General features: G+C 43.1%; 2 protein-coding genes across 3 annotated transcripts in view; one reads left to right on the top strand and one right to left on the bottom strand.

Moving 5' to 3' along the window:
• Positions 1-20,848, top strand: part of TBC1D8 (TBC1 domain family member 8) — a 48,548-nt gene extending 27,700 nt beyond the window's left edge. For both annotated transcript variants that reach the window (XM_082278279.1, XM_082278278.1), the window contains exons 6-20: positions 3,121-3,328; positions 4,495-4,689; positions 5,922-6,104; positions 6,497-6,647; positions 7,693-7,907; positions 8,722-8,839; positions 12,955-13,240; positions 13,722-13,851; positions 14,138-14,236; positions 14,745-14,813; positions 16,163-16,403; positions 17,635-17,700; positions 18,314-18,403; positions 18,568-18,668; positions 19,906-20,848. In XM_082278279.1, coding sequence (XP_082134405.1) covers positions 3,121-3,328; positions 4,495-4,689; positions 5,922-6,104; positions 6,497-6,647; positions 7,693-7,907; positions 8,722-8,839; positions 12,955-13,240; positions 13,722-13,851; positions 14,138-14,236; positions 14,745-14,813; positions 16,163-16,403; positions 17,635-17,700; positions 18,314-18,403; positions 18,568-18,668; positions 19,906-20,364 — 2,611 coding nt within the window. In that variant the 3' untranslated portion in view covers positions 20,365-20,848. The remainder of the gene's footprint in view (positions 1-3,120; positions 3,329-4,494; positions 4,690-5,921; positions 6,105-6,496; positions 6,648-7,692; positions 7,908-8,721; positions 8,840-12,954; positions 13,241-13,721; positions 13,852-14,137; positions 14,237-14,744; positions 14,814-16,162; positions 16,404-17,634; positions 17,701-18,313; positions 18,404-18,567; positions 18,669-19,905) is intronic.
• Positions 20,849-21,314: 466 nt separating this feature from the next.
• On the bottom strand, positions 21,315-26,462 carry RPL31 (ribosomal protein L31). Its single transcript, XM_082277751.1, has 5 exons — positions 26,387-26,462; positions 25,691-25,807; positions 24,065-24,190; positions 21,986-22,098; positions 21,315-21,483 (listed from the first exon to the last, which is right to left on the bottom strand). The coding sequence occupies exons 2-5, from the start codon at positions 25,795-25,797 to the stop codon at positions 21,452-21,454; spliced, it is 378 nt and encodes a 125-aa protein (XP_082133877.1). The 5' UTR covers positions 25,798-25,807; positions 26,387-26,462; the 3' UTR covers positions 21,315-21,451.
• Positions 26,463-26,970: the final 508 nt, after the last annotated feature.

The raw sequence follows: 26,970 nt of genomic DNA, 5'->3' as shown, positions 1-26,970 counted from the left end.
TATTTCTAAAGTGTCTGACTTTCTGGAGTCTGAATAGCAAGAAGAATCTAGTAATTGGTTTCTTAAAGCAGGAGGTCAACAAGTCTGTTTAGATTTTAGATAGGCAACAAGTGACTCAGCAGAGCTAAAATCTTGCCAAGTTGGCTTCTGCTGGATTTAAAGCACGGAAAAACATTTGACAGTGAGGACAGCATTTAAAGTGTCCTGATGCTTTTAGGCATTTTGTTAGTCTTGCGTGTGTTATTTCCTTTCATTTAAAACTCTTGGAAGGTAATGTCAGGGTCATGCACAAGGACTTATTGCAGTTCAGGCTTGCCGTTCACTTTGAAGTGCTGGAGTTGGAGGCAGTCCATGATCCCATAACATGCAAGTTGGGAGCTGCACTCAGAAGGAATTGCTGAGTTTTTTGAAAAGTAGGGAACAAGGCAGTTGCATTTTCTCACCTTTTATTCTTCTGATGCTTGTGTAATTACTCAAACCCCATTATTTTTACATAATGATAGCTTTCCTTTATTTAGTTAACTACCACTCATATGCTGCATTTGCTTAAAAACCAAACTGACATGGAAATTGTTAAGCGAGAGTAAAAATTTCCAAACAGGTAGGGGTGCAGCTAAAAAGGTTGCATTTCTGTTTGGCATTGGAGGTATTGTGAAAGTCTAAATGGAAGCTGTGGGACTTGGTGACATGGGCCATCTTTGTTGTATTATATTTAAACAATTGCCTGTCTCATTTTAGGAGCTAAATTTGTCTGTTGGTTTTTTAGAGTTGCAGGGTTGGGGTTTTTTTTAACCAACTCTAATTTTGTTTGGCTGTGTTTATGAAGGGAAGCCTTTAAGCCCTAGAATTTACTTGCTTAACAGGAAATATGTGTTCAATTTTGGAATAAAACCTCTTGTTTGAGCTCACAGTGGTAGGTGCTGACAGCATCTCATCCCTCTGCCACCACTTTTCATTCTGGGATCCCTCCTCCAAGCAGGCTGGCCCATTTCAGCACTTGTTTCTGGGGCAGCCCTGGCTGTGGTGTGTTTTCTGTGGTGTCCCTGTGTGAGCCTGTGTGTGAGTCATGGGGGGACAGGCACTTCCAGGGATGTTGGGGTTGGCAGCCTTCCACAGGTACAGGGTGAGTGGGGGTGGATACAGTGCTGGTGAGTTTACTTAGTTTCAGAATGTCATTTTTCTTCGGCTTAAAATCCTGTGGCTTGTTGTCACATGGAGCCCACAGCCCCAAGAAAGGCAGCAAAACCCTGAAAACTCAGAAGCTTCAGATTTTGGAGCATAGGAAACAGTCAACTCTTAAATAACAGACAATGTGTGCCTCAATAGAGGTCCCACTCTTCTGTATAAAGCCTCTTTTCACATAAAGGTCGAGAAATCTTCACAACCAAGTAGATGCAGGGAAGCTCATACCTTTCAGCACACTAGCAGGAGAGCACAGCTCTAACAGACCTGACTGCAGAGGCTATCAGCAGCATTCATCTGTGCTGTGCAGAAATGGAAAATATTTTAGTGGTGAGTTAACTAGGAGGCATATCCTGATCCAGCTTCGTCACAATAGTAGATCGCTGCAGGCACTTATCAGAGTTGCTCTCACTGTGGAATTTTAGTTCAGGAGCAACCTTTTTGTCTTTCTTCACAAAGAGGGTTTCTCTTTGTTCTCTGTGAAAAAACAGGAGACTATTTGTCTGCTTTCTTTGGATAATATTATTAAGGAAGATAATGCCTGAGAAGGAAACAGAAGCTGAACACTGGTTGAGCGCATTCTGTCTTTTCTGTTGCTTGCAGATACAGATCCTCCCTTCTCAGGTCTCAGTTAGTGCTGGATTGTCTTTCTCCTTGTTTCACATGGCTATGTCTTTTACTATGGATTAAGCTAAACTAAAAAAAGCCCCAAACCCAAACAAACAATTGATTTACTTACTGAGGCAGTGGCTTCATTTGTCTCAACTTATATTTTAACAGCAGGGCTGGGGTAGAGGGAAGGTGTCTGCAGAAGAGGAGGGTGAAGGAAGGAGTGGAGAGGGGATTTACTGCACCAAGGTACCACTCCCTGTTATGCTTCAGCCCACGCTTTAAATTCTTTCAATGGCACAAAATCAAGCTTTTTTTTTTTTCTTCTTTTTTTTTTTCCCTAACGTGAATCATGCTAGGAAAAATTTACTTGTAGTAAAGAAAATTATAGAATTTAAGCCCTAATGTTTCTGGAGCTGCTGGTGGTGAGCTAATAGCCATGTCCTGTTTATAATGTAATTGCATAGTTCTTTAAATTACTGCAGGCTTCTTCATTAAGAAAGGAGAAGAAAAATAAATCCCCAACACCAAGTCCGTATAACCATGTACTCAGTAATGAAAGTTTCATTTATTTAAACTTTTCTCTCCACATAAATGTGGATGGGTGGCTGGAAGGAGGCCAAGTTCAAACTGAATGTGGCTGGTGCTGTTATTCCCAACTGAGTCTGTAAGTGACCTGAAACTGTTTTGCATTTTGAAACTGTTCTGAGGGCTCTCTGAGGCTGATACCTCTGCAAGTCAAGGATTCCATCATGTAAATGTCACCATCATTAACACTTCTATTATTGAGCACTTTGGAAGTACTCATTGAGCAAATACCTTACTTTTGGGTGCAGGTGCAAGTCCCTGGGGTGATTGTTGGTAATGCTACTGTGAAGGGAAACAAGGAACATCTAGCTAATCTCCCTTGCTCAATATATGTTCATTAGATGAAAGATTTAGTTATCCCCTGGGCACTGAAATTTGTAACTCTTTGAGTCTGTAAAGTCATACAGCAGCCATAGAAAATGCATGGTTTAATAATAATTAAAAAAAAAACCAAACCACTGAAACAGCTGATTAAAATTAGTGTCCTTTCCATTTCTAGTTACTGTACTAGTTGCTTTTGACCTTATTGTTAAACAAGCAGTTATTGATAATGTTTTTCTTTTAATGTATTTCAAAGTTGCTTGTTTCATGCTCTCCTCACATAGGCACTGGAGATTGCTGTGCACGGTGTTTTTATTCTGTATTCCTTGCTCTTGGTGAGGTCAACACGAAAAGTGAACCTCACACTGTATGTCCTGGCTTTCAGGATCTTGTGATTCTTTCTTTCTGCTTTTTCTTAAGGGATCTTGAAGCCAGAGCACAGAATGAATTCTTTCGGGCCTTCTTCAGATTGCCCAGGAAGGAGAAGCTGCACGAAGTTGTGGACTGTTCTCTCTGGACGCCGTTTAGTCGCTGTCACACAGCGGGGAGGATGTATACTTCAGACAGTTATATCTGTTTTGCCAGCAAAGAAAATGGCTGCTGCACTGTTATCATCCCACTTAGAGAGGTAGAGTTGTTTGTTTGTTTCATTTTGGGCCCTTATCTGCATTTTTCTGCCCTAAGCCTCTGCTGCCACTTGACTTATCCGCAAAGCATCGTTTGATGAAAAAGAGTAGGATGCTTGTGTGTATCCTGCCTACAGGATTGTTGTACAGCTTGTTCTGGGACTCACTAGGGCCTGAGCTCCTGAAAATACGGGTGATTTAACACTATCCTCAAAGTGAAGTATGGACAGGTAATGCAGCAGGACAAAACACTGCAAAAACAGAGTCTACTTGGCCCAGGACTTGGACAGGGCTCCCCTCCCAGCTCCACAAACACGTACATTCAGCTTGATGTTGATGGAGACCGGCTCGGACCCATTCCAGCGATGCAAAAGCATTGTTGCCTGGGATCAATACAAGTGTCGAAGTCCTCCCTCCATAGACAACCTCTAACAAACCTGAGGATACTGTGTGAAGCTGTGGGGCAGAGAGAAAGATGGGATTTTATGGATGCAGTGATGAGCTGACAAATTTCCATGAAATCAAGAGACGAATTTAAATGGAGGGAGAGCACAAGGGAAGGTGGTGGGAGTAGAACAGGAGAAGGAAGCTGTCAGGCTAACACCTGTGAATACAAAGCTGTTATGATCTCTTAATTAAAGCTTTCCTTTCATCCTCGACTAATAATAGAGTAACATCCAAATCATATCCTAACTGTAGCAATTTACCTTCCACTGTTGCAGAAACAGAAAGCAATATGAGAACAGTGTTGCGTCCTTAATCAAAATTAACAAAACAACTGCTTTTGCCCATCTTCAAAGGTGGGAAAGTAAATTTCCTCCTCCACCCTCAGAATTTGATCAAGTTGATCCTTTTATAAATAATTTTTTAAATCATACACCCCTTTCTTATCTTTTCCCTCAGTCTGCTGTTTAGAAGTGGGATGCAAATTAATTTAGGGAAAAGAAAAGGCATCTGGGATACTTTTTGGTACCTGCTTTGAGCTTCTAAAGAGACCATGAACTTCAGGCGATAGGATGTGTTTGATCAAGGAAAGCCAATATGAATAACCACATTTAAAGCATGCATATGAAATGCTGTCTTTGTATGTTTTGGTACATGTAGAATATTTGAAGACATTTCTGTGGATGTGGTGCCTAATGTATTTTCTCTAATGTCTCTGGAAAAGGTAATCAGTATAGAGAAGATGGAGGACACAAGCCTTCTCCCTAATCCCATCATTGTTAGCATAAAGAGTAAGACAGCCTTTCAGTTCATTGAGCTGAAGGATCGGGATACTTTGGTGGAGAACCTTCTCCAGAGGCTAAAAGAGGTGAACTCCAGCAACCCACTACACTGCAACAACTTGCAGAATAACAATCAGGTACTGAACTTCTATTGTATTATTGATTCAGTGTATTTATCCATTATTCCACTGTCCTGCCTTCTTTGGGAAATTGATCTTCAGCCAATGCTTATCTGATACCACCTTTAACGACCTGCCTGGTGGGATAGAGGACACTCAGCAAAGTTGTGATTGACATGCTGGGAAGAGAACGGACTATGGTGGGCAGCTGGGCTGCCCTTCACAGGGACATCAACAGTCTGGAGGAATGGGCTGATAGAGACCTCACAAAGTTCAACAAAAACAAATGTGAAACCTGGCAAAATAAGCCTATGTGACAGAAGAGGCTGGGGACTGGCTGGCTGGAGAACAGCCACGTGGAAAAGGTGGAGGAGTCATGAACAAGTCGAGCCTGTAAGTCAGCAGTGTGCTCTTACAATGCAGAGGAACAACCCCATATCAGGTTGTACTAGCAGGATTGTAACCAGCAGGTCATGGGATGTTACTACTCCCTTTTATTCAGCACTTATGGGGCTGATCAGGAGTACTGTGTCTGGTTCTGACTCTGCTCCATTACACATGAAAAGCATTGATAATTTGGAGTAAGTCTAGTGGAGGGCTACAAGATGGTCAGGGGCTGGAGCACATGCTTTATAAGAGGAGGTGGAGGGAGCAGGGCTTCCTCAGCCAGTCTTCTGCTATATTGTAGGGAGTTGGAAGATGGAGGCAGACTCTTCTTTGATATGCCAGTTGAAAGAAAAGCAGGCACAGCCTCAAGATTTAGCAAGGAAAAATCCAAATAGATAAAAAGAGAGATTTCCCCTGATGGTTAGGCAGAACTGGACCAGGCTGCCTGGAGAGGCTGTGCTCTATGCTTTCTTGGAGCTACTCAACTTGACTGGGCACAGACCTCAGCAACCAGAGCTGAGGGCTCCTGTTTTGAACAGAGGATTGAAAAAGATAGTCCTCTCCAACCTAAATGGTTCTGTGATTTTGTTTGTCAAATCCTAACAGTAGAAGACTGTTTGGTAGCTTGTCACCTAGGATACTTAGAATTGGCTAACAACTTCTGGTTTAAAGTAACAACCCTTCTCCTGACGTGCACATGAATGACAATTTGTATGAAGTCTTGAGTAAGACCTTTTCTCCTGAAAGGTGTTAAAGGCTTTGATGCAAAAGGCAAAGGGTAACCCAGCTCTGTGTCTTGAGGACAGTCAAGGATGTAGTTCTTAGCCTTTTCAGTCATTACCACTCTGATTTCTGCATTGCAGAACAGCCTTGCCTTTGGATCCGTGTGCACGCTGGGGGATGATGAGGCTGCATGTCTGGGAACAGAGGCTTCACAAGGGAAGGAGGGAAGTGAATGTGAAAAGGAGAACAGTTACTTGCTCAATGCAGAAGCACTAAGGTCAGACTTTCATCAGTCAGGAATGTCAGGCCTTGATTTTGGAAAGGTATGTAACATTTGGGGGAAGCTGTAGGAATTTCAGGTTTTGTTTTTAAAAAAGCTGGGGTTACATTCAGACAGATAAGCATTTTTAGTAAAATGCACTCTGTATTGGTTGGAGAAGTTAGATAACAGCTTTTGGAATAACAGCTTTTCTCTTTACTTGTCTTTTTTTCTTCTCCCTCCCCCCATTTCATTCTGGTGAATATTTATAATTTTTCTCCCTGTGCGGTGAATTAGATATGCAAAGTGGGGCAAGTTGTGATCCCTAGAGCAGGCTTTCCATTTCCATTGGTAATGGAAATATCTTGTGGAATTTCTATTACGTGAAATGCTTTTGTTTACCAGTTCTCATGTGCACATGATCTGTTTTTTTAAAATATATCTTCTTGTTCCCAGTCTAGGGAGCAAATCAAAGAGAGCCTGTGGGATGACCATTTTGTAGAGTATGGCAGAACTGTGTGCATGTTTCGCACAGAGAAAATCAGAAAACTTGTTGCTATGGGAATTCCCGAATCCTTAAGAGGCAAACTCTGGCTGCTTTTCTCAGGTGGGCATGCTTAGAAATGTTGACTGTAGGCATCATCTGATTCTGGACAGGGCAAAACATTCAGGCAAGAAACCTCCCAGGGGCAATTAAATGTCCTTTACATGGAACCTGTGATACTACTTAACTAAGAGAGATGATCTGAACTGAACTAACATATGCAAGGAAGTACCCAGGTAGATCTGTAAAAGTTTTATCTCAGGATGATATCATATGATGTGCAGAAGAATCAAAATAACATCTTTGTTATCTATGTAATTTAAAATTAGTATCATGTTTTCATAAAACAATGCTCATCTTCAAGCAGCAATTAGATTGTAGCATAAATATTGAGTTAGCCGTAGACAAATCAGATTATTGCAAAATAATGGCAATCTCAAAGTTGGCAGACCTGCTCCTGTTTCTCGTTGAATGTTGGCAGGGCTTACAGAAACTGGAGATGGAAAAAACCACTCATTTCATCGACAGATATGGCAGAGCCAGAATGTGCCTACAGTATGATGTCAAGTTTAGTCCTTAATCCAATATATGGCATATTCAGACATTTGTAAGTGTGGAGCTTTTCCTCCTTGAAGGATGTGAACAGCGCTGAGTACATTTCTCCCAGTAATATGTGGGGGTGGTGAGACACTTGGAAGGGGTTGCCCAGAGAAGCTGTGGATGTCCCATCCCTGGAAGTGTTCAAGGCCAGGCTGGATGAAGCTTTGAGCAACCTGGTCTAGTGAAAAGTGTCCCTGCCCACAGCACGGGGGTTGGAATGAGGTGATTTTTAAAGTCCCTTCCAATCCAAACCAATACTTTGTGCTGGAGACATCTTTTGCTCAGTCAAGGTGTTTTGAATGATGTTGTGTCACGTAAGCTTTGCTAATACTTAGTTTTCAAGACATATTCTGCTAGGACTTTCTCTTTTAGGTCTGGAGATTCACAGACCTTGGGGAAAACCATCTTGCTTCTTATACCCTTTTGAGCAGTAATTTCTACAACACTGGGTTTAGCATCATCCTTATCTGTTCCCACCTTCCTCTTTCTCCCTTCCTGCTGCCTTCAGATGCCGAGACAGATCTTGCCTCACATCCTGGGTACTACGTACATTTGGTGGAGTCATCCATGGGCAAGTGCTGTATGGCAACAGAGGAGATCGAGCGTGACCTGCACCGCTCGCTGCCTGAGCACCCGGCCTTCCAGAGTGAGACGGGGATAGCTGCCCTGAGGAGGGTGCTCACAGCGTACGCACACAGGAACCCCAAAATAGGCTACTGCCAGGTGAGAAATTCCCAGCGAGATAATGCTCCCTGCTTCTTCTTCCCCTTCTTCCCACTCTTGGTTGTTCTCTTGAGAGTGCTTTTAATGGTGCTTTTGATAAGTATTGTCCTTTTAGTTAGGAAATGTACATAATTTTAGATATTAAATGTCATTTTTCCTTGGAAAACAAGTATGTAGGCTCACCAAAAGGTTCTGTTCTAACAACAATATTCCTTCAGCATTTTGCAAACTGCATTTATAATTACAGGAGGGGAAAAAATGTTTCTGATGCTTCTGTTTGTTCAAAAGTGCATTTCTTGGACAATACTTGGAAGCAGTGCAGGGCAAACTGGCCTGCACAGATGAGATTTATGTAGTGCACTGGAGCAGAGGCTTAATGAACCCTTTCTGCCACTTTTTTCCAAAACTGATGATAAATGGTGAAAGTACTCTGTCTAGCTGGCCAGCTCCCTGAATTTTGATTAACATCAGAGTGGTCCTGATACTGGAATAGGGGGCACTAAAAGCAGCCACAAAACATCTTGCAGTATTAGATACCTGCTTTGTATCTTGGCAAATCCAGTATTGTGCTTTTGTCCATTGTTTCCTGTTGCTCTTATGAAAAGCAGTAGACATAAGCTTGGAAAACTTATTATGCCTTTGGGTTGCAATTACGTATTTGCTGTATATTCTCTGTTTTTCTTGCTGGTTTTTTTCTTAGTTCTTTACATCGTGTTAAGCAACTTTTCTTTCTATAAAAATAGCCACAGTTGAGCTTTTGTCAGTAGGATTTGCTGTCACTAACAAATCCCATTTTCTTCTTTGCCCTTGTAAGTCTATGAATATTTTGACCTCTGTGTTGCTGCTGTATGCCAAAGAGGAGGAAGCCTTTTGGCTGCTGGTTGCTGTGTGTGAGCGAATGCTGCCGGATTACTTCAACCACCGAGTGATAGGTGAGCTGAGCTCGTGTCCATCTTCTTGCAGACTGGGAAGGGGCAGCCATATAGCACAGGGGAGGGTAAAATGCTCAGGGTCAGCTGCGGTCCAGACCCCACAGATGAAGTGCTCCATCTACTTGTGTGCTGTGTAGGGACAGCAGCAGTGGCAGCTCAGATTCCAGCCAGGGTTGGTTTTGGTTTGAAGGGTTTGAACTGCAAAATCTATAAATACATGCTCAACTTTGCAGTGAGTTTTTTTCTTTCCTGTTGGTCAGAAGGTGGTGACACTTTTGCCTGTTACCTAAATAGAAGAACGTGGCTAGGAGTGTTCCGTGTTAGAGACTCGAGCTCTTTAAGATGAACCTAGAAAAGATCTGCTAGGGTAGCTATCTGTGATCTGACCTGTCTGAATTGCATGGGTGCTGGAGCAATGCAGGCTTGCATCTACACTAGCCCTTTGTAATGAGGGCTGATACAAGTCCCTCTGCAGAACGTGCCATGCACTTCTGTGTGCTGTGTCTCCTATGTAGTGCCATTATTTTTAAGATTGTTGAGCAAACTGCCTAATGCACAGAAAGAGAGGGTCTGAGCAGTATTTGTTCTTTGCAGTCACTTCCTTCCCTTACAGAAATGTTTGATAGTTTTCCCTGTTTAATCCTAACCTTAGTCCTTAGCTACAGCATCTGCTGTTACACTGTTGCTGTGGCAAAAGAGAGGGACCAGGGTCACTTGTGAGGAAGTGAGGATAGCAGGAAATCCCTGGCAGTTGTGGTTCTGGGAGCTAGAAATGGTCTGGGCACTCTTGTGCTGCCTGTGGAGTGGAAGGAGACATCTGAGAAGATTTCCAGTCTTTTACTTGAAGGATGGGGCTGTCATACCTCCCTCCTGACACTGTGTCACTGCACAGTTTGTCTTGTCACTGATCTGGCAAGAAGGTAAGTTAAGCTGAGTTATTCCAAAGTTTAGCTGGATGCTTAGCATGTTTTGTGGTGCTTTAAATGCCACTGGTATTTTTAGCTACTGGACTAGGTGCTGTTACCTGTCCCACTTGTCAGAATTCTTCGTCTTGTCTCCAAACATGAGTTTAAACTGCTATTTTGATAACTGACTTCCATGTTTGTGTGTCTCCTTCCTTGATTAAAGGAGAAACAGCTTTATCTGTACTCAAGCATTTCTAGATACTATCAGCATGCTTTGGATTACTCATAACTTTGATGTTTGCTGGGTTATTACCCTTAGCTTTCTCCACCCAACTTAATGAATTGTCTTACTTGGCCAGCCATGTCCCTGCCTTAAGATGTATATAATTTGGGCTTTGTATCTTGCCTGTCACTTGCCATGGCTACAGCCTACATTGTTGAAGTGATGAGAGTTTTGGTTTTCCTGTCTCTGTTTTCCAGCCCTCTGTACCCCAAGGAAAGAGTGTTGTGTCTCTCTACTGCCATGGCTCACCACAGCGTGAAGAGCCAGGAGCTTCAGCTTGGAAGTTGTCCCACTCTCCCCCGCTGAGCAGCACTGATGCTGTTTTGCAGCATGGTTGCTTCACTGAGCACTTACTTCTGCAACTCAGCTTTACCCTAGAATTTAACATGCCCAAATCGGTGCTACTGATCTTCTCCACCCTGCCCCTCCTCTGGTTCCTGTTGCTTGAGTTAGTGTTCTTGGCTCCGCATTTCAGTCGACCTTCTTTTTTGATTTACAACCAGCTCTTGTCTAAACTTTGTATTGTTTCTGCCTGTGTAACACTTCCAAGACCCAACTTTTCCTCTTTGCCTGCCCTGCCAACACTGTTGTCCAAATTGTGATCTCTCAATAACTTTGGCGATCTCTGACCTTGCTACCCGTCACTGTGCTTTTCCTCTTCAGTGTCAGCCAGTAATCGCTACAGTCCAAACAGCTACTGAATTAATGACCTGGGTTATAACAGGCCTTCTTAGCTCCATTTTGTCTCAGACCTTTTCTCTATGAGTTTCAAAATCTTCTATTTATTTATGTGTGTGTTCATTTAGTTAGCTAGAATTTTTGCTTTCAAAACTTTGGCAATTCAGTCCTACTCAACTTTTTACTTTTATCACATGAGCATCTCTCTCCTCAGCCTTGCCAGCTATGACCCCTCTCTCCTTTCACAAGCTTTTTTATTATTTCACTGCTTGCAAATGGGAAAAGCCTACAGGCAGGGCTCCTCCTTCAGGAATTCCCTCTGTCCTTCTCTCTGCAATGCATAGAGGAAATTATAGGTGCAAGATAGAAACAAGTTGTATATGGGTCAAGAGTGGTTGCAAGGGTCAGGCCTATCCTATTCTCAATTACCATGACTTTTCCATCCCCTGCAAAAACCAGCAGGGCATCTTACCCCACTTTACCTGTTAGACTGTCATCATCTTGACACTGTAATTCTTGAAACACTGAAAACCTTATTTCATTTCTCTGATTGGCCTTTTAAGTCCTGAAGATGTCATTTGTCTTGCATCTAAGGTCATAATTTTTCAAATGGATGCCCTGGTATTTTCCTACCTCATCATGGTCTCATGCTGTAATACAGATTCATTTGCTCTGATTTCATGTTTTCTGGGAGCGTAATGAAAACATGGACAGAAAAGTCAATTTTAATACATCTGCTTGACTTTCATCTACAGTGTCAACACTTACAATAAAAAGATCTGTGAAAGATCTGGGCAGTGTTGCATGTTCCTTTTAAACCTTGGGTTTTGCCAGTGCTGTCTCTGAGTCTGGAATGATCTATTTATATATGTCTTGCCTGTGTCTGGCTTCCTTCAAATTCCTTCAAATACCTCTAAATCCAGCTCTGTTTTTTGGGTCTGTGTTAACTGTGGCTATTAAATTGTTTGCATTAAGCTTATTAAAAAAACCCAAACAAAAATTGCCCTCTGTTGAGTAACTCCAGTCTGTTTTTCTCCTCCGTTTTTTTCAATATTATGGAAGGCTTTTTCTTCAAAGCATCGTGCATGATGTGTTTCTCAAAAGCTTTTTGCATGTCCATGGGCTTTTATTTTTGATTTGTGGTGCTGTAATATTTGTTCAGTCACCAGCAGAAGCTCTTTGTGGCCTGATGTGAAAGGTTCTAAGAGAGAGAAATGTCATAGCTATTTTTTCTCCCTGTGATTTGGATGCAAAGCCAAAAGATGTTGGCTCTCTGCCACAAATTGTCCAGGTTATATTCTGCTTTTGAACAACAGAAGTTTTGAGTGCTAGGGATATATATGTCTCAGCAATTAAAATTGTTTCATAATACTAGCAGAATATGGACTATAAGAAAGAAATGAAATAACTTGAAAAGAAAGACAAAATAATTGAAAAGCTAACTGCATTTTGTATTCAGGAATATTTTTAACTTGCAGTGTCTCTGGTCAAAGCCCTGATGTGGCAGATTTGATTTGTAGACACAATCTACTTCATTGAGAAGAAACTATATTGATTCTTTAATAGCTGCTGATTAAGCAGAGCTAAGCTAGTAGCTAAACCAGAGCCCAGATTTGCTCCTTTTGGAAAGACTGGTTGGGACAGTTAGGAAATCTTATCTGGGCATTGCGGAAATCTTTTCTTCTTTATGTGTAGCTATGTATGCTTGTAAGTGTATATTGGTATCTGTGCATGTACTTTCGTGTAAATATTTTTCTTCCTGCTTGGTGTGTGTAGCCATATCTGGATTTCCATCCTGTGTTTTCTCACTTAGAGCAAAACCTTTGCTGCCCACTTGCTTGAGTACATACATTGGAGAAGAATGTGTACTGTCTTTTTTTTACTGCATACATCCCAAGTGGAGCAGTAAAATGCTTTAATATTGCTTTTTCTACCACTTAATTATTATGTGCTCTTGTAGCCAAAACCAACAGCTGCTGCTATTGCTATTCCATTGCACCCTAAAGGCACTTAGGAGAATTAACACAGTTGTTGCAGAAGGTTGTACAGTAAGGCTTATGGACACAGGGGTTGGGCTGAGATCACAGCAGCAGGATAATGGCACTTCTCATTGTAGATGTGTTTGTATCTTGATGGTTTAAATTTTCTTAAGAAATTCTTGCGGTTAATAGTTGACAGCAGTGATTAACTTCAAAAAATATTTTTTCTTGTGTCAGTCCTGGCTAATACTGTTCCTTTATGACTTGTAGGTGCTCAGGTAGACCAGTCAGTGTTTGAAGAGCTTATAAAAGAGCAACTTCCAGAGCTGGCTGAACATATGAAGGATCTGACAGCCCTAGCTTCCATCTCTCTTTCCTGGTTCCTTACCCTTTTCCTCAGCATCATGCCCCTGGAAAGTGCTGTGAATGTTGTGGACTGCTTCTTCTATGATGGCATCAAAGCCATTTTCCAGCTGGGCTTGGCCATACTGGAAGCAAATGCTGTGGATCTGTGTAACAGCAAGGATGATGGGCAGGCCCTGATGATCCTGAGCAGGTATGGCCACACAGGAGTGCTCCTTCCATCATGGGCCATTCTGCCCTAAAACAAAGGCATTGCTCAGTAGGCACCAGGGACACTCTGTGTCACCCTGCTGCTGCTGCTGTTGCAGTGTCTGCCTTAAACAATGGCTTTGTACATTGGACGAGATGTCCTGTGAAATTTCCTGGCAGTGCCGAGACATGCATCGTCTGCGTCAGTGTGCAATATTTACTGCTGCTCTTCGTGCCTTCCCTAGACTGATGGGCTTCCTGCTCCAGACTTCAAGGAGACAGAAGTTTTCTTCCTTGGGCAGCTTTAGTAATTTGGCTGGCTTGCTGTTCCTCAGATGAGTAATCACAAAGGCATTTTTGAAAAGTCTAGCTTGCCCAAAACCCAATTTATTTCTAAGTCTGAGCCATAAGACTTCTTCACTTATTTGAACTGAGAAGACCACAGTGCAATGTGATCTGTGTTCTTACATATTTCCTCCCTTCAGGTTTTTAGAGCGTGTCAAAAATGAGGAAAGCCCTCTGCCACCTATTGGTAATCACCACGCATTCTTCAGTGACGACCAGGAATCTTCTCCAGTGACTGAAATAGCAAACCTGATTCATGACTCTTATGAGGTAAAATAATTCTTTGTATCTACTAGTCACTTAAGTTAGAATTTTAAAGAAGAAGGTTAAATTCAGCTTGGCTGCTTTGAAAGTTAATACACGTTTACAGATTCCTTGACTAAAGTGCTCTCATGCACACGACTAGGTGTAGTATGACTACCTAGATCAGTTAGAGACTGAGTATGCTTTTTATTCAAGGTCTCACTGCACTTTAAAAGCTGTATAGCCAATTAATGAGAAATACAAGTATCATAAAATACAACACAAATAATAAACTTCTGTTCCTCTCTTACAGAAATTTGGAGACCACTCTGTGGAACAGATAGAGCACATGCGCTACAAACACCGAATCCGTGTCCTGCAGAGCCATGAAGATACAACCAAGCAAAATGTGGTGAGCAGGGTATTATTTTGACTGAGGTAGCTCAGTGTTGCCTCTCTGGAGGCACATGGGTTAGTTTTCAAAAAGGTGCCACTAGGTCTTGAAAAATCACTGCTGACTCTGCAAAAAGCTCTTTCCTGGAATGCTGATGGTTTTTCTTTTGCAGCCATTATAGTTTAGGGTGGCTTTAAATTTATGAACAAGTGCAGGACTGTCCAGCCCATCACCTTGTCTGTGACAGTGGCTGGCCCTCGGCAGCTGCCTGGGGAAGAGAGGAGAGACAGCACCATGCGATGCTTCCCTGGCCTCTGTGACCTGTAGCTTAGGGACTTCCTGTCTTTGTTTCTAATAGCCCTTGAGGGATTTCTCTTTTCATGGATCTGTCCAACTGGTGAACCTAAAGAAGGGGGAAACATTGCAAAGATATTTTAATGGTGGTTTTCAGCTGTACCCCCTAAGTACAGCTTGTGAGTCTGCCTGTGTCAGTGATGTCACTAACATGATTTTCTTTCTTTTTAAGCTCAGAGTTGTCATCCCAGATGTTTCAATTCTTCCTGAAGATTTAGAGGAATTGTATGACTTGTTCAAGGTTGGTCTCCCTGAAAAGCAGGGGATGCACCTCTTTGAGGCTTTTTTGGGCATAACTTCCAGCTGTTACTTTGCAGTGCAGCACTGACATCCCGTCCTCTGCCTTGGCCATGCTCCCTGGGTGGGATCTTGCCATTTTGTCCTTTCTGTGGTTGTGCAGTTGTTAAAGAGGAAAAGTAATGTACTCATTCTTCAGAGAAATGCTCCAGAGTTTCTTTCTAACTTTCTGCTTGGAAATGGTCCGTGACAAGTTAGGTTCTGTTAACTTTCACATGCAGAATAAATTAAATATTACGTACCTCTGCTCACTGGGAGCTTGGCAGTGTATTTCAATCCCATTCTCTTAATGCTCTTTAAAGGCAGACTCTCTTTTCCATGGGGAAAAAAACCCCTAAACCCAACAACCTTGTGTCCTTGCCATTTGTTCCCAATTTTCTAATAGTTTGGTTTGTTTTTTTTTTTTTTTTTGTTTTGTTTTTTTTAACTAGAAGCAGTTTCAGCTCCTTTCTGTCAAGCTGATGTTTGACAAAATTTACAATAAAGTTTGAGACAGGGACATCTAAGCTTATACAACTATAGTTGATTTAGAGGTCCAAGCTTTTAATTATTTCCCGTAATGGACCATTTCTTCTGTGTATTGTCCATAGCCATAAATACTGAGAATATGACTCTGTGGTATGTCGTTAGTGTTACACAGCTTTGTTGCCAAGAGCAGCTGTATCCTGCCTCCATTAGTGGTTGTAAGATGATGCTGCTGGGGCTTGTTCTTCAGTGCTTCCCTCTTGCTCCTCGCTGCTGGTTTTGACCTTTGACTAGCTCACACTCCCCTAATTTCATTTTTTGGTAGTGGTTCCTTTTTTGATTTTTCCCTTGCTCCCCCAGGGACAGCTTGCTTTGTTAGGACTCTTTGTTCTGCCTGTTCCTAGCAGAAGACTAATAGGTACAGTATCCAAATGGAGAGGTCTGAGGGAGAATAAATGAGCAGGTCAAGCCTATGCTTACTCTGTATTTTTTGTGACCCTCTGTACCTTTGGCTGGTAAGGGACATCCTGGGTCAGATGTGGTTAAACAGTTTCAGTAGTGAAATTCACAGCAAACTTTTTTCAGGAAGTGCCCGGTCTCCCTTCATATTTATTAATTGTCCATAGGAAATTGTGAGAGTGGCTGGCTGCTCTGATGAAAGATTTGCTTTTTCACACAGAATTGGTCTCGGTATCACTGTGACCCCTTGCACAGAGTGAATGTCGAGCACGTTACAGCGTAGTTTGATGTGAATGCCCTTTTCTGCTGGTTGTGCTCTCTGCTGCTGCGCCCCACAACAACCGCTGTCCTGTCTCCGATTTCTCCTAGAGGGAGCATTTAATCAGGTGCTACTGGGAAAGCACGAGTGTGGTGTCGGAGCGCCATGACCCCAGGCGGCCGTACGCCGAGCAGTACCGCATCGACGCCCAGCAGTTCGCCAGCCTCTACCGGCTGCTCTCGCCCTGGACCTGCGGGGAGCACACCGACCTCCTCGCCCACAGGACCTTCCGCCTCCTGGATGAGAACAGGGACCGGCTCATCGAGTTCAAGGGGCTCGCCAGCTGCTTGGGTATCGGCTCACTGTGGGCTGGGCAGGGGGCAGAGCAGGGGGTGGCACGGGGGGGAGACAGCAGTGTTAAAATGCCACCTGACAGGCAGAGAGCATGGTTTTTAGGGCTTGTCATTATCCATATCAGTGACCTTTACTGATGTTTTTGTGTTCCAATCACCTGAAATTTGATTTAAAAGACAGCCTAAGGACATAACTGAATATGGTGTTAGAATATTTGATTTCTCAGACAACAGTAATTTTGTTGAAAATCTTGTATGAATTAAAAATGACACTTGGGTCTGCACAGAATGCTAGGAAATCCTCTCTACCCAGTTGTTGCTCTGAGTATACCTCTGAAATCTCAGTGTACCTCTTTGAAACTGCTTCTTGAAGACTTAACCTTACACAGCTGACTGCTGCCTGCCTTACATGTTGACAGTAAGCAGAACAAAAACAATCTGGCCTGCAGTGACTGAGGGCTGTGCCAGGGTTGGTCTTGAGGCCACCAGCTGTCCTAATAGGTGAGACTGCCTGTCCAAAATCTGTCTGAAGAGAAAGTGCCATATCTCAACTGTTGCCTGACCTCAAGTGGAAAAAACTGAATCAACATTCAAAGCTTCAGTAAAAAGCCATGGTTTTGTGTTCTTGCCACTTTGGATTTTTAGACTTTTTTATGTGAACACTAAGGCACCCTGTATTCTCTTTTTATTTAGTGTTGATTCTTAGAGGGATACAACTTTAAATTCGAAGTTCTCACAGTATTTGAGTGCATTTCAAAGTTTAGAATCTCATTTTTACTGGTCATTGAAAGTGTGAATTATATTACACGTGAAATAGTTATCTCCATTGAGCTTACTCTACAGAACAGCAGTAAGGGCTGAAGGGGGAGAAATACTAAGAATATGATGTCCCCAACATTTTCTGTCTCTCCCCTCTCACATTTCTGTAAATCTCTGGCAGCAAACAGCCTTTACTAGATTGCCTGCCATCCTCCTTGATATTTTTAAATGATGCTGAAGCTCCATAGGATTAGGTGGTCACAGTCTATTTTAGAAGAACAAAGACCAAAACAGATGGCTGTCACCTGCAGTTCCTCGTTGACAGGCACAGCCTAAAGTAATACACTGGCCATATGTTGATTGTCCATGTAAAGAATTATCCTCTGTGCACAGAGAGATGCTTGATTTATTTTAAACTGTGGAAGTAAATGCTCTGGTTTACTTCCTTCTTGTTCTTTCTTTCTTTGCAGATGTTATGTATAACGGAGAAATGAATGAAAAGATAAAGTTACTATACAAGCTGCATATCCCACCGGGTAAGAAATCTGAAAGGTTATGAATACCTCACTTTCCCCAAAAAATCTCTTACTTTTGGGAAAAAGCTGCTTAATGAGGAACCCCACCTTGCTTCCTTCCAACTGCGAGCATACAGGATGTGCATTTGTAGTTGCGTTCACTGCATTCTACAAATTACTCCATTAATGACAAATGGAACCTTTTTGGATGGAATTTATAGATTACAATGTTGAAGCTCACATATCTGTTGCATTCAGAGATCTTTTGCAGCCAATTATATGGTTACTTCCAGACAAAATATGAACTGAAATAATGTTTTTGAATAGCTTGTACTCCATGTACAGTAGGGATGTCCTTGTATATCTTGATCCAGTTTGGATTAGGTGACAAAATTCTGTGGTAGTTCCTCTGCAAAGTTTTTAATTAAAATGTGCAGTTCTTGGCAAGCTTCCAATTGCAGCACCAGTCTTACAGTAACATAATTTTACAGTAAGATTTAATGAAATAATAAAAGTACCTAAAAGTGTTTACAAAACATTTTTGCACAATTACTTCACTTTCTTCAAATACAAAAATAAAAAAACATCATGCAGAATCCAAAGGATTACATTTGTCACTTTTTTTTTTTGATAGCTCTCACAGAAAATGAACGAGACAGCCAGTCATCATTAAAGAATCCTTTGCTGTCAACATCAAGACCACTGGTCATTGGGAAATCAAACGGTATGTCCAGACTGCTTCTCTAATGCGAGTGTATATGAGATAACCAGCTTTCCACTTTTGATCCGTGCCCTATTATCTCTGCTCTCTGGGGTTTATTTTGAAATACAAATTTACTCCAGTGACTTGAAAATGAATTCTCCTTTTTATGTCTGCTCCAAAAAAAGGTGATGCAGTAGATTACCAAAAGCAGTTGAAGCAGATGCTGAAGGATCTAGCCAAAGAAAAGGATACTAAAACTGAAAAGGAATTGCCAAAAATGAGCCAGGTATGTACCTTAGCGGCTGTACTGTTTTAAAGAAGTGTATTCGAAATGATTGAATACAAGTTTGGCTCTCTGTCATGAAGTATGACTTCAGCCTGAACTTAGATTCAGTCCTTCAGGTACTGAGGATTGGGGTCCTCTGGTCCAGGGAGCAGGTGTTTAAAAACTTTCACTTTTTAAAAACTACGTTCCTAGCAGTTCCCTCTGCTCAGACTGGCTGGGGAATAGAATTTCAGATTCACTCTCACCTGCAGCAGAAGATGCAAGCAAACAGGCTTATGTAGGCTGGAAAAAGCCCTCCTCCTCCCAAGCCCAAGAATTCCCAGGAATGTACATTGTTGTTTCATCTTCTCATATCTCCGCTGCACCAAACCAGGAGCTTCTTAGTACACCACACCTGGAACTTGCCCTGTCCTAGCCAAACACTTGACTAGAACTGCAGGAGAACAGCTGAAGGCTGTAACAATCTTACCATCTGTTTTCTAATGCCATTAGCTTTCTGTGTTGTTGGCATAAGGAAATCTACTGGAGAGAAAAGCGCCCCATATTAATAAAACAAATGTACAGACATGCAAAGAAAGATGTGACTGCCCCCAGAATCCCTTCTGTGCTCCTGTTGCTAAATAAAGTTTTAAACTGGTGGCATGTACCTACTCTGTCAGCTCTGCAGAGGCTCATGATCTCATAAAGGCGTCATTTCACTGAGGGCTCATGACTTTCATTACAGGATATATGGAAACATCCTCTCTAGCCTGATAATAATCTGTGATGGGTGAGCAAGGGAGAGACAGAAAGGGGCTGGGCAGGGAAGATCTCAGAATTTTTTTAGAACAGCTGGGGAAAGAGGGGAGAGAAACAGCAGAAGGGAAGTTTGCCTGCAGGCCTGTAGATGGCTACTTCAGTTGTAACTCGCTGTGTGGCAGACACCAGTAAGGGATTATCCCTTGCCTTGTATCTCACTTGCCCTTAGATCATCTGGCATGTCCTGATTTCCTTCATCAGGGCACCAAAATACTTCACTGCCCTCTTCCCTGTTTGATTTCAGCACAAGGTTTCCTAGCAGCAGTGGGGGTTGAAATCCTTTCACTAACGCTTTTAAAAGCAGGCAGAAGTCATAAAAGAGCATATAAATGTACACAGCATTCCACCTGCCTTTGCACTACCGGGCTGCACCTGACTCCTCCAGTGATCCTTAGCATGGCTGTTCAGGACTTTGATGCTGGTTTTTCATCCTTTACAGAGGGAGTTCATTCAGTTCTGCAAAACGTTGTATAGCATGTTTCATGAAGATCCAGAGGAGAATGATTTGTATCAAGCCATTGCCACTGTGACCACACTGTTACTTCAGATTGGAGAAGTAGGACAAAGGAGCATCAGCCTGGGGAGTGGATCAGACGAGTTCACCGAGGACTTACAGCCCGAGGCCTCCACTTCAGACCAGGATGCTGTTTTTACTGACACTGTGAAGACCCCTCACAAAGACTCTCAACCTTCACCTGCGACTGAGGGGGACTGGACTGTCTCTTTTGAACATATTTTAGCCTCCCTCTTGACCGAACAATCATTAGTTAACTTCTTTGAAAAACCCTTAGAACTGAAACCAAAGCTTGAGAATGCAAAGCTAAATCAATACAGTCTCAGAACAAATGGACTGAGCTGCCAGTCACGGAGTGAACATGCAAAACCAAGCACGCAGTAGCAGCAAACATCTCAAAAATGAAATGCACTGAAATTATGCCAAAGGACATACTGTAAAAGGCTTTCAGTTAGCAGTGGACTTCTGGTAAACAATTTGTTGGTCTGTGGTTTTCAGTTCAAGAGCTTTAAAAGCTAAAAGGGTGTGTAGGTTTGTTTTGTGCCATTGACTTATTATGTTCTTGTTTTGAATGTAAAAGGAAACATCTGTCTACAGTGTGAAGACACTGAAGCTCTCTTCCGCACTGGGAGAGCAGAGGCTGGCTCCAGCTGTCTTTTTTTTAAGCAGGGGAAAACACTTCTCATCTGCTGTCCACAGTTTGTTTTGGTTGCCTTTTTTTGCACTAATACTGAAAACTGTTTCAATGCTGGTAATTGAAACTATTTTAATATATTTGATTGTATTCCAATTTTTATGTCTTGCTGAAATGTTAAGTGTACATGGACTGTGCTTCTCATATAGGTCTGTGAAAACATGCACTTTTCAATAAACCCTTTTTTACAAGACTGGCATTGACAGTATTCACTGATTTGGGGAAGCTAAGTGCCTTTAGTCCCTAGTGCATTAAACAAATCCCCTGAGGTACCATGATCACAATTATTTCACTAATCAGAACCCCGTTTCCATGTAGCACACAGAGCTGCTCTGGGAGAAGCCCACCGAGTCTGCCTAACAGGCCAGTGTGGCACATCATTCACACATGAGATTACATACATGAAATATTGATCTATCAGTTTTGGATGAGTTTTTCTTGATTTGTTTTTAAACAAACTTGGCCTTAACTTAAAATACCTGTGTAAAGGGTCATTACATACCAGAACAAAATACCCAGAACAAAACAAACCTACCAGGACCCACAAAGAACATTTGAATCTCCTTATTCCATTCACATGTAACGTAAGTCTAGTGTATCTTTAATTAAGAAAATTACACCATTGTGTTCAAATTCAAAGAAAGCAAGAAACTTTAAAAGGCTGGTACCTGTTCCAACTCAATACTTCACAGTTGAGAGCCTGAACAGACTGGACAATAAAAACAGCAGCTTAAGAATATATTTTCTTTTTATCTTTTTATTGTAATGAAAATCTGTTTAATTTTCATCCACGTTGACTGTCTGTAGACCTGCAAAACAAGACATTTTATCACCACCTGTTATATATATGGAAGACTTCCCAAGGAAGTACACCTACTGTTTCAAGGCTAGTTTGCTATCTTGCTTCTGGAAGAGCAAACTATATAGGCAAGTATTTCTCCAAACGTTAAAACAAAAACTTACTTGTAGTTATGGAATTTTTTTTCTCAGATGACAACCAGAAAGGGCTCAACCTGCCTGAGCTTTTGACATCAGAGAATAGGCTTTACATGGGAAAACAAACCTTAGAACCACCCTAACAACAATGGCCAGTGTTTTTCAATCTCTCAAAATTTACATGATCATTTCACTAAATTCTGTCCTTTTTTTTTAATATGGAGCAGGCAAACCAGCAGCTCTGTTCTCTACAGTTAAGCCAGTGGTTTCACTCTTGCAGTGTGCTTTTCACCTGAATTTTGCAATGCAGGAGGAGCTGTCCTGCTTTGCTTCTTGTTCAAACACGGCATGGGAGATGCATGCAACCTTCCTTACCTTTGAATGTTGTGACTGGTACGTAGGTAACCAGAGTGTACAGCTTGTTGGGTGAATCCTCATCCTCATTGCGCTTTCTGGACAAACGCACGCGGATACGGTAAGGAACATTCCTAGAATTAAGATGGCAGATCAATTTTCAGTGAAGTCTGTATTGAAACCCGTGAATTCATAGCAAAGTTCTTGCTCAGCATCATAGCAAGAGCAAAATCTTGTACTTTAAGAGATTGTACTGTTTGCCTTAGAGGAGCTATTTTTTTTTGTTTGGTTTGGTTTTATTAAAGTTAGAAGGTAAAATTTAACTGAGCCTTGAGTAAGATGAATTCATAATCCAATAGGAGCATAAAGTCAGAAGTGCATCATCAGTCCACTACTGAGGAAATACATCATGAAGATGATCAGCAAGTGAACATGATCAGCAAGCAGCTGTTACTAACAAGCACTTCTTACTACAATGTAAGATAGTGAGGAAAAACCCCAACAATCTACCTTGAAAGCCCAAGGACTCTGTCAAAAGTCAGAGTATTGCCTAATCTTTATGCCAGAAATCGTGGAAATTATAGTGAGCATCAGGCCTGAACCTAGATCTTAGTTATGGGCACAAAACTGATCATCATTTCTTCCTAACAAAGCCCATGGAGTAACAACTAAATTGTTCAGATGATTTTGTTTGTAATAGCTTAGTGTTCTCACCCAATAATGCCCAAAATACACTGTTGAAGGATGGCACAAAATTTTTTTTCCACACTGTTTTTCACATAACCTGCCACCTCAGAGGAACTCAAGATTTTAGGAAACTCCTGCTCAGACTACTTTGCTCCACAGAAATCTGAAGGAACTTCCTCCTCCCTGCTGTACCTTTTCAAGAGCAGTGGACATAGAAATTTAAGACACAGGAACTTGCTTTCCTTTACTCCCTTCTTGTCAAAGTCAAAAGCATTTTTCACTACTTTATGTAGATCACTATCTTACCAGGCAACATAGTGATTTTAGCCTCTGTTGATCCTTCCAGAGGAAGGTATTTTACTTTGCATACATTATGTTTTTTAACTAGTAAAAACTGCACTCACACTGGAAAGACAGATATGATGACTCCTTGCTCCACAGACTTCAGATTTACCAGTTAACATGAGGAAGTCTTGGTTAGCAGCCTCCCTACGAAGCTCTGGAGTTATGCTGTCTCCTGGTTACATTGCTACTTCTTCACTCCTTACATACTGGGCAGTTTAACAGGGAGGACAGAGAACCCCTGCCTGTAAGACCCAGTAACTTGGTCTCATCCTCCCACTCTGCTTTTTGAAGGAAAGGTGGGAAACACAATGCCAGGCAAAGCATTCTATGTATGTCATAGACTAGACTTACGGACCCAGTTCCCAGAAGATATGGTTTAAATCCACGGGTATCCAGTGCATCTCTCAAAGCAGCAATCCAGATCAGTCAACCTTTTTTTAGAGTTTAAGAGGTCCCACTCCTCACAGGAGTTCTTTTGGACCATCTTTACATATGTCAAATCAGCTGCCTTTGTAGCAGTGATTTAACAGAAGCTGTAGTTTTTGGTCCCCAAACGACTTATTTATTTGTACTTACAAGAAAAGATTAATGGCCCTGTTTAAAACACACCTCCTTTTGTGCAGCATTTATCAGTTCAGCATGCTTCAAAACCTAATCCTGTTCAGATACACTAGACATATCCCAGACACAGCCTGGGACTGTAGGTATCACTAAAAGCTCAGGTTTATAAAAACTGTCTGCTACAACAGGGATCAAGGTACTACAGTATTACAATATCCCAATCCTTTCTCTTCCCTGCCCTCCACCCCCAAACTTGCATTCCTTCTTTTGCTTTATTCTTATTAGAAGTAGAAGGAAGTTCTTTTAATCCCAGAGTTTACCAAAGCTTTTTTACAAATACCCCAGGAAAGCTGACCAGAACACAGAGGTGACAGAAAGATTAGGTTGGTGCATACACCGCGAGAAGGAAGCATTTGCAAAGAAAATGCAAACACTGCAAGAAGTATATAGTTTTTCCCAATCCTTGGTGTCCTTCCTCACCCAGTAAGGGAAACTGCAAAAACCCACCTTATTCCTTTAGCCCAGACCGCTTTGTTCAGTCTGGTATCAATGCGAACATCAGGAGTACCCATCTCCTTCATCGCAAATTTACGGATTTCCTTGAGAGCGCGTGGTGCTCGCTTCTTGAAGCCCCTGGGACAAACACAAGAGTCACTTCTTTAACTTCAGGACACTGTCAGCACTAGACACTCATTCCATGTGTTCTCCATACAACCCAAAGCATTGTGTTAAAGAGCAGACTAACAGTTGTACCAGCACAACTGGACCTTTACCCTGTCAGGCAGCTGGTAACTTTTAATAGAAACCACTTATACTTAGGTAGAATATTTTCAGTAAAATTTTGCAACCACAAGATCTCCTGGATCTTAAGCCTTCATTTTAATGTCAACAAGTTTCAATATCTCAGTAACACTGAAGAGATCAGAAGTTTCACAGACACTCTGAATAAAAGCCCTATGAGAAAAGCAGTGCAATGATGATAACATAAACATGACTGAACTGTATCAGTATTGAAATAAACAGCAGAAGAACAAAATTGATGTTATTCTCAGTATCAGCTTTTGCTGAACAGTACTTGATGGTTGCTTTCTTTCATGCTATCAGGACTGCACCAATACCACCATGAGAACTGGTTTTTTCCCCCAGTCTCATGCCCACTATGGCCAGATCCTGCAGGACTGGGCATTCACAACAGAAGTAAGAGCTGCACCATGAGCATTTTGCCATATGTAATTACACCCACACTGTAACACGGGGCTGTGCCAGTAGTGCCCGAGGTCCCACAGTGGGTTATATTCAGTTATACTATGTGTATGCTGCTGTTGATACTTTGTGCTAGAAATGTGCTAAATAAAAAGCATTTCAGCTCTAGCATACCATGCCCCAAAACAAAAGTGAACATCATAATCATCAGCATTAAAACAGACTGAACTGCCAATCAATACGCAAGGCAAGAACATCTTAATGCCATTTGAAGAGTACCACTATCTCCCATTCTCAGCCACGGTTCTGCAATACTCCACTGCCTCATTTCTCTCCTATCCCATGTTAACTTTAGCCACTGCACCAATTGTTTGGATTTGGATGGTGTCTTCCATGTGACTGCAGGCATACTCAGAATTCAAGGGCAATGCAGTTTCTTCTGAAGCGCTTCTCCACAACAGTTTCATGAGGTTCAGCATTCGGTCGATTAAAAAGCTACTCTTACCTACACACAACAAATATCCTTTAACCCAAATCATATCCCAGTTTACACCTCACATAATTTCGTGTTAAACATGAAACCAACCATTTGATTACAGCAGTATTAAATTTCTGAAATGTTCTCGGTGGCCTGAAGTTTAAGCACTTGCTTGGGAAAAGAACGACAACTTGTGCACAGAAGTAAATCAACCTAACTTCAATTAAGTTCTGGAACACTCACAATCACAGAAGCAGGCTTGTTCCTGACAGCCACAAGCCAAGTCTGGCGTTGCACAGGTACAGAGCCGCTGCCTCGGGACACAACCGAGGCACAAGGGACCACAAACACCATGCTGTAAGGACAGCCCTTCTCTGCCCTTTAAAACGTACCGAACCCACTTCCAAATGCCTCTTCACAGAAGGCGAATTTCGCTGATAGAAAGAACTTACACGCCATGGATCCGCTTGTGAATGTTGATGGTGTATTCCCGAGTTACTACCTCGTTGATGGCAGAGCGCCCCTTTTTCTTCTCGCCGCCTTTCTTTGCGGGAGCCATCTCAGCGACCCTGAAAGGCACCGTGCACACATCAAACGCAGACCTCGGACCTTCCCCGTCCCCAGCCCCTTACAAACCACACAACTCCCACATTCAGAAACCTAAACCTAAGCTTAATTAACCCCCGGGGTCGCACTAGTCGCGGGCTTCACGCAGCAACCTTCCAGCATCACAGATGCTTTACTTCCATCTCCCTGAGAAGAGCAGGAAGCACATCTGAGACTCTTCGACCACCTCACATTAACACCGGCCTCCTGGCCAGCCCCAAACCCCCTCCTTCCACAAGGCGACCCAGGAGGGCAGCTCAGCCCGTCCCGGAATGAACACGACGGTGCCAAAGCGGCTCCTCCCAGGGGCAACAGCACGGGCCGTATCCCCGTCCCATGAGTCCCGCAGGCCTCTCCGGGCCTGGGGAGGGCAGGACACGGGCCCCATTCCCGCCAAACGCGGACGCGCCGGGAGATCCCAGGCGGTGCCCCCCTTGCCGGGCCGCCCCCCTTGCCGGGCCGGGCCGCGTTCCCGCCGCGCTGCGGGGTCTCCGCGGAGGATGGAGGCGGATTCTGCGGGACGAACCCGCGCCCACACTCACCCTGCCCGGGCTCCGGCCGGAAAGGAGCGCGCGCGGCACGCTGGGAAACAGGAGCTCTTCCGGGATGAGGCTGAGAGGCGACTGCGCTGGCGGCGGGCGGGGCTGCCTTGGGGGCGGTGTCAGCGTGTGCCCGCACCGGGAATGGTCTTTGGAGCGGTGTCCGTGTGCCGGGACCGGGGATGTTCCCTGGGAGCGGTGTCAGTGTGTGCCCGGACCGGGGATGTTCACTGGGAGCGGTGTCAGTGTGTGCCCAGACCGGGGATGTTCCCTGGGAGCGGTGTCAGTGTGTGCCCGGACCGGGGATGTTCCCTGGGAGCGGTGTCAGTGTGTGCCCGGACCGGGGGTGTTCTCTGGGAGCGGTGTCAGTGTGTGCCCAGACCGGGGATGTTCACTGGGAGCGGTGTCAGTGTGTGCCCGGACCGGGAATGTTCACTGGGAGCGGTGTCAGTGTGTGCCCGGACCGGGGATGTTCCCTGGGAGCGGTGTCTGGGTGTGCCCGGACCGGGAATGTTCCCTGGGAGCGGTGTCAGTGTGTGCCCGGACCGGGGGTGTTCCCTGGAAGCGGTGTCTGGGTGTGCCCGGAC

Source organism: Coloeus monedula (assembly GCF_965178545.1).
Source record: "Coloeus monedula genome assembly, chromosome: 3".
Lineage (NCBI taxonomy): Eukaryota > Metazoa > Chordata > Aves > Passeriformes > Corvidae > Coloeus > Coloeus monedula.
This window is presented reverse-complemented; position numbering and strand designations above follow the sequence as displayed.

What these genes read in the sequence shown, in the direction of transcription:
- RPL31 (XM_082277751.1), bottom strand. Translation starts at nt 25,797, where the DNA reads ATGGCTCCCGCAAAGAAAGGCGGCGAGAAGAAAAAGGGGCGCTCTGCC. An exon ending in GTCTGGGCTAAAGGAATAAG is followed by an intron (nt 22,099 to 24,064) that starts GTGGGTTTTTGC and finishes TCTTAATTCTAG; the next exon opens with GAATGTTCCTTACCGTATCC. An exon ending in ACCAGTCACAACATTCAAAG is followed by an intron (nt 21,484 to 21,985) that starts GTAAGGAAGGTT and finishes CTTGTTTTGCAG; the next exon opens with GTCTACAGACAGTCAACGTG.